This window comes from Chenopodium album, chromosome 4 (assembly GCF_948465745.1).
Source record: "Chenopodium album chromosome 4, dcCheAlbu1.1, whole genome shotgun sequence".
Lineage (NCBI taxonomy): Eukaryota > Viridiplantae > Streptophyta > Magnoliopsida > Caryophyllales > Amaranthaceae > Chenopodium > Chenopodium album.
Genome location: NC_137837.1, coordinates 74,963,474 through 74,970,731, shown reverse-complemented (window position 1 = coordinate 74,970,731; position 7,258 = coordinate 74,963,474). Strand labels below are relative to the sequence as shown.

The following is a 7,258-nucleotide window of genomic DNA, read 5'->3' as shown; positions in this document are numbered from 1 at the left end:
GAAATAGAGTGCGGCACATGGAGTAGGTTGGCAGATGTGGTTACTGCCAGTAGTGGGAGGTGGTAGTGTATGCGATTACCACCAATGATGGAGGAGGCTTTTGCGGTTGCTACTGTTTGTGGGAGGCGCAAGTCTACATAAAGATTTTTAAAAAAAAACTTTGAGAAAAGAAAAAAAAATCTATATGTGTGTTTGCGGAAGCATAAAAAATTTGTGTATATCCCGCCGGTGGGTTTAATTTTCTAATCCACCGGCAGGGTGAGAATTTTTGTATATGGTCCCAAGATCTCACCTAAGCTGTGATACCATGTCAGATAATATAAACTCCTTGATTAAAGTGATTTCCATTGGTAAATATTTATAGGGTTACAATGAGAAACCTAATCATATTAGGTAACAACAAAAATTTTAAAATTGGTGGTCTTTTGCAACATTTTTTTTAAAAGGTGGTTATATGAAAAAAAAAACAAGATTTAAAAGGTGGTTTTTTTTGCAAAATTTCCTAAAAATAATATTAAACAAACTTTTAAATCATCAATTAAATTTACATAAACAAAAATTAAAAAATTAATTGAAAACAAAAAATAAAAACAATAATGAAGGTAAGAAATCTTCTTCAATTACACTTTTTACAGTGAAAAATTTTCCAAAGCATCAAAAATTAAAGTAGTAAACAAACAAATATTTGAATTAGCAATTATATTTAAAATTGCAGAAATTTAAAATTTAAAACTTATTCGAAATCAAAAAATTAAAAAAGACGAATGTAATTTTTAAAACAAATTCAAAAGAAATTAAAATTTATCAAAAAAATGACATTTAAGAAAACAAACCAGAAAATTCATAATTAAGCAAGTTTTGGAGTTGTAAATTAAAAAGCAGTCCCTCGAGTAGGGTGAATAGTTCTCTCGTCTAGGGTTTGCTATTTCCCCCAATTTACCCACTGCAACTCCACGATTTCTGGCCAAATTGATCACAAAAATAATAATTCTTCCTGTCTTTCGATGATGGAGGACCAATTAGTGAAAGCGTGGGACAATCTGAAATTGACCGATGAAGAAAACCTTGTTCTCGATGGAGCGTCTTCCATGGTGGATACGGAGGAACCTGCTAACCGTCTTGCCTTGTCGCTGGTGGGGAAACTCCTCACCAAAAAAACTTTCAATGTTGATGCGATGAAACGTGTGTTAAAAAACTTGTGGCGTATCGATGACAATGTTGCGATTCGATCGGTAGACACAAACCTGTTTGTTTTCCAATTTTTCAAAACAGAGGACAGGGACAAAGTACTGAATGGGAGGCCTTGGGCTTTCGATAATCAAACCCTTTTGCTGAAGGAGACTTGTGCTGATGAACAACCTCCCGATGTCTGCTTTGACTCGTGCCCTTTTTGGATACGACTTCTTGATGTACCTTTTGGGAAACGAACCTCTCGATTTGTTAGGGAGGTGGGTGATTGTATTGGAGAATGCTTGGAGGTGGATGAGTCCGATCCTCTTGGATGGGAGGAGTACATGAGGGTAAAGGTGTTGGTGAATATTACCAAACCGCTTAGAAGGGGACTGAAGGTAGCGTTGGAGTCGGGGGTTACAAAATGGATTGGCTTCAAATATGAACGTCTCGGGGATTTTTGCTATTATTGTGGTGTAATGGGGCACATTGACAAAGACTGTATTGAGAAGGAGATGAGTGATGATGAATCACTGTTGGTGTTTCAATATGGTCCGTTTTTAACAGCTTCACCTCACCGTCCAAGGGTCTCTGCTTTGGACCGTGAGAAGGAGAGGACATGGGCTGCAAGACTAACAACGAAGAAGAGGATTCCTAGGACTGACTATAATGACCCTTTGGCAATTAGACTGGGTCCTCCGGGGGCTGCGAGAAAGCTATTGTTCTCATCCCCGAATGAGTGTAATGTGGTGACTCCAAAGCCTCGTACTGCGTCTCTGATGGCGGTTGCGGATAATGGGGGTGGTAAAATGGTGTTAAGGCCGAAAGCTCTTTGTGAAGTAAAGAGTTTTACTCCTGATAATACTCTTGGTACGGGCAGGGATGTAACTGTTGTGCACAATGGTGATGATGTTAGGAAGGAGGGGCCACATGTGTCAGAGAAGATGCCAAATGAAACTGTTCAAGCACCTACTTGCTCCAAGAAGGTACACAAGAGAATGAGAAGAGATGGGGCTGCTATTATGGACACATCAGAGAGCCATGAAAACCCAACTACTGCCAAGAAAAGAAATGCAGAAGATGCCCTTGTGGATGAACAACATGATCCAATAATTTCTTCCGAAAAAAACAGAAAATGTGTGTCAGTGATGTCTCTTCTTTTGTATCTATTAATGAAGTAGAGGGTCTTGGGAATGCCCGAGCCCTCGAAAAACAATGAAAATCATAAGTTGGAACTACCACGGGCTTGGCAACCCGAGGCAAGTTCGTGCCCTCCAAGATAAATGTTGGAGGGAGAGGCCAAACTTTGTTTTTGTTATGGAGTCGATGATTGATAGTTCTATTTTAAATAAAATAAAAAATAGATGTGGTTTTTCTTATGGTTTATGTCTTAGTAGTGTTGGTAATTCTGGAGGAATGGGTTTTTGGTGGAAAGATGTAAATGCGAATGATGTCTCTTACTCTGATCATCACTTTGAGGTGGATGTCTTAGATGGTGATAACTCTCCATTATGGAGGGCTATTGGCATATACGGGTGGCCGGAACAAACACAGAAACATAATACTTGGTCGTTGATGGCTTCTCTGAAGTCAAAAAGCGATTTGCCATGTGTAATGTTTGGAGATTTTAATGAAATTACTAGCTTGAGGGAAAAGGAGGTTGGTGTTCCTAGAAGTGAGAGACTTATGGATGCATTTAGAGATGCTATTGATACTTGCTGCTTTCGAGACTTGGGTTTTAAAGGTAGCATATACACATGGGAAAAAGGGAATTCTATGATAACTTATGTCCGTGAACGTCTGGATAGATTTTTTGCTGACGATGGTTGGGTGTCCTTGTTCCCAGATTATAAAGTTTGAAACTTTACTATTTATTGCTCTGATCATGCTCCAATTATGTTGTCATTGAAGAAGAGGTACAAATCTGAGGTAAAAGGGAAGTGCTTCCATTTTGAGCGACTTTGGCTCTCTCGGGAAGATTGTGGTGAGATTGTTGACAAAAGCTGGAATGCGAGCCTTGCTGTGGATATTAATCAGAAAATAGCCCGATGTGGTGAGGATTTGAGCTCATGGGCTAGTAAGACCTTCGGTTCGATAAAAAAAGAAAATAAAGATGGTTGAACAGAAGATGCGTGAGTTGAAGGAGGGTGCTATGGATGGTCCGACTTTGGACTCGTGCAAAAAATTATCCGAAGAGCTTGACTCCCTTTATTTGCAGGAAGAATCTTTTTGGTCCACTAGAGCTCGTGCAAATGAGCTTAGAGATGGTGATAAAAACACCAAATATTTTCACCATAAGGCCAGTCAACGAAGAGCAAAAAATCGCATCACAAGCTTACTTGATTCGAATGGCATTCTACTCCACCTACGGGTTGATCTTGAGCGTCTCATTGAGGCTTATTTCAACGATGTTTTCGCAACCAGTTCTCCCACGGGTTTCCAAGGTGCTCTTGAAGGTATAGAGGAGGTCGTTTCTGATGAGATGAATACAGTGCTAGATGTTGAGCCTACAGGTGAAAAAATCAGAGAAGCCCTGTTCCAAATGCATCCAAATAAAGCTCCCAGCCCCGATGGTATGCACGCTTTATTTTTTCAAAAATTTTGGCATATTATTGGGAATGATATCATTAGCTTTGTGAAGAGATGGTGGAGGGCTGAGGCGGGTTTGATAGAAATAAATAACACTTGTGTGGTGCTTAATCCAAAGGTTGATGATCCTAAATTAATATCTGAATTTAGGCCTATTAGTTGCTGCAATGTCATTTATAAAATTATTTCGAAAACTTTGGCCAACAAATTGAAGGGGTTTTTAGGTGATGTGATCTCCCAAAATCAGAGTGCGTTTGTTCCTAAGCGTCTTATTACTGATAATGCAATTGTCGCCTTTGAGATTTTTCATACTATGAAGAGAGGAGGGGAAGGAAAAAAGGGTAAAATTGCTTTGAAGCTAGACATGAGTAAGGCGTATGATCGTGTAGAGTGGGTAGGTGTTCTTGGAGAAGGTGATGGAAAAGATGGGTTTTTCCGGGGCTTGGATTGGAGAATCATGAATTGTCTTGAGACTGTCAAATTTTCTTTTAAGATCAATGGGCACATTTCAGATTCTATCACTCCATCTAGAGGGTTGAGACAAGGCGACCCAATTTCCCCGCACTTGTTCCTACTCTGTGCTGATGCTTTCTCGGGTTTGTTGAATAAAGCCGCTTCAAACAATCTTATTCATGGTGCGAGGATATGTAGGGGGGACCCCCGGGTCTCACACTTATTTTTTGCCGATGACAATATTCTTTTTGCTAGAGCCAATGTGCAAGAATGCTCCGTTATAGCTGACATTATCAGCAAGTATGAGAGGGCATCAAGTCAGAAAGTCAATCTAAGCAAGACCGAGGTTATTTTTAACAAAAAAGTTCGTACTGTTCGGAGGGAGGAAATTATTGAGATTTTAGGTGTGCAAGAGGTCGAACGTCATGAAAAATATCTAGGCCTTCCTACTATCATTAGCAGATCAAAAAAGGTGATTTTTGCAGGGCTCAAGGAAAGGTTATGGAAGAAGTTACAAGGGTTGAAGTAGAAACTGCTTTCAAGACCGGGGAAGGAAATACTTATCAAGGCTGTGGCCCAAGCAATCCTAACGTATATGATGAGTATTTTCAAAATTCCTGACACTTTGATCGATGAATTTCACTCTCTTCTAGCGAAATTTTGGTGGGGTTCGAATGATACTACTCGGAAGATGCACTGGCAAAGATGGGACCTCTTGTGTCAACCTAAAGGAAATGGGGGATTGGGATTTCGCGACCTTCGTTGCTTCAATCAAGCGTTGCTAGCTAAACAATTTTGGCGGCTTCATCATAATACGGGGTCTCTGTTACACTTAGTTCTCAAAGCGAAGTATTACTAGAGTTGTGATGTGTTGCAAGCGAATGTGGGTTTTGATCCTAGCTATGCTTGGCGTAGTATGTGGAGTGCAAAATCTTTGTTGCTCGATGGACTGAAGTGGAGAGTGGGCAATGGAAGCGCAATTAATGTTTGGTGTGATGCTTGGCTTCCAGGCAACACATCTTCTTTGGTTCCAACTCCGTCGGTTGATAGTGATATGGAGCTAAGAGTTATTGACCTGATTGACCACTCGTGTAATTCTTGGAATGATGAAGCTCTGAATAACACTTTTATAGCTGATGAACGTGCACTTGTGCTGTCAATTCTTCTGTCTAATAGAATGTCGAATGACTGTATGTTCTGGTGGCCGAGTAAAAATGGAGAATATAGTGTTCGATCAGGGTATTGGCTTAGCAAAAATGGGGGATATTTTGACACAGGTGATACGTGGGATAAGGTATGGAAAATAATCTGGAACTTGAATGCTCCACCTAAGCTCCGACATTTTTTGTGGAGAACTTGTAAGGGCTTTCTTGCGGTTCGAGAAAGACTTATATATCGCCATATTCTTGATGATAAAAATTGTGCAATATGTGGCAATGGCGATGAGTCTGTTATTCATGCTATTTTTTAGCGTGCTGCAGCAAAGGAGATATGGGCAACAAGCAACTTTAGGGATTTAATTGACCAAGGCCTAAGTGAGAGCTTCACTACTAGGATGCTGTGGTTGTGTGACAAAATATCGAAGGAGGAGTTGCCTGTTATGGCCTCTCTTTGTTGGCCAGCGTGGCACTGTAGGAACAAAGCAACATTTGACAGTGAGCCGTTTTCTACTACTGCAGTTGCTATTAGGATGTGTAAGCTGGTCCAAGAGTACAATGCATATGCTGAAAAAGTCCACTCACAAGTGACTCGTGCTGCTCCATCAACGAATAACGCTTGGCGATGCCCATCTTCAGGTAATATAAAAATAAATTGTACTGTGATGCAATGGTGGGAAACGAAGTTTAGTTGGGGGTGGTGTTTCGAGATGACTAGGGAGGTGTTCTTGCTGTTACAGTCAAAAGGGGAAGGTTGGGATGGACTGTTGATGAGGCAGAGGCTGCTGCAATGGCTTTTGGTATGTGTATTGCTAGAAGGTTAGGCTACTCAAGGGTGGAAGTTGAAAGTGATGCTTTGAAGGTGGTTGTGGGTGTTAAGCAGAAGGCTAATGGTTTCTCCCCTTTTTTCCTTTTACTTGATGATATTGTTGCTAGCTCTTTGCTTTTTAATTTTTTCTCTGTTTCTCATGTAAATCGGGCAGGGAACACCTTAGCTCATATGGTAGCGAGGTGGGATACTAGAAACTGTGATGAGTTTGTATGTTTTGGTCCGTTTCCTCAAAGTCTTTTAACTTTGGCGGAAATTGATCTCCTTTAATATTATTCCTTGCCGGTTTTCAAAAAAAAAAAAAAAAAACCAGAAAATTCAGATCTGATATAATTGAAAATTAAAATGAAATTTGAAATGAAAATTTCAAATCTAATATACAAGTAGTTGAGAAGTAAAATGAAAATTAGAAATTCTTGATAGGATAAAATGTGAATAAAACAAATCACAAAATCATCAAATTTAGATCTTTAACATAAACAAAAATAAAACAAAAACCAAAATCAATTATGAAAGCAAATCAATAGAAAATAAACAAATATGATTTTTATGCAAACAAAATTCTAATTTCTAACACTACATAATATATAAGTCTAGTAGGGTATACAAATTATGAAAATGAAAACAAAAATTGAAGGGAAAGAAAAGAAAAGAAGACAAACTTAAACAAGACCAGTGTCCGGGGATACAGAGGTAGCTGGTCAGAGCGTCCAGCAATGCTGAGGTGGGCTGGTCACAGCGTCAAGCGGAGGTGGCGTCGTGGGCGGTCAGTTTCGTTTATTATCAATTTCATAAAAAAAATACAATTATAAAAGGAGGAAGACATGGAGGTGGTGGAGATATGGATCGGAGGCAGCGTGGAGATATGGAGCCGATGGAGGAAGGGGTGAGTTTGAGAGAGAGAAGAAGAGTAAAATGAGTGAGGAATTGACTGTGATGAAAGTGAGAAGAAGAGGGGAGAAGGGGCTGGGCGTGAGAAATTATGAGGCGTGAGTTTAGGGTTTGAGGGAAAAGAGAATGAAGGAGAGATAAGCCTCTAAGGTTTTATCTTTTTACACAT

The 7,258-nt window shown here is 39.7% G+C and overlaps 2 protein-coding genes across 2 annotated transcripts; both read left to right on the top strand.

Annotated features, from left to right (window-relative positions):
- The first annotated feature begins 2,385 nt into the window (after nucleotides 1-2,385).
- On the top strand, nucleotides 2,386-3,030 carry LOC145628157 (uncharacterized). The gene has a single exon (XM_081680467.1). The coding sequence runs from the start codon at nucleotides 2,386-2,388 to the stop codon at nucleotides 3,028-3,030; it is 645 nt and encodes a 214-aa protein (XP_081536593.1).
- Nucleotides 3,031-5,128: 2,098 nt separating this feature from the next.
- On the top strand, nucleotides 5,129-6,468 carry LOC145628156 (uncharacterized). Its single transcript, XM_081680466.1, has 3 exons — nucleotides 5,129-5,506; nucleotides 5,684-6,008; nucleotides 6,110-6,468. Exons 1-3 carry the CDS (start codon nucleotides 5,129-5,131, stop codon nucleotides 6,466-6,468), a joined length of 1,062 nt encoding a protein of 353 aa, XP_081536592.1.
- The last annotated feature ends 790 nt before the right edge of the window (nucleotides 6,469-7,258 follow it).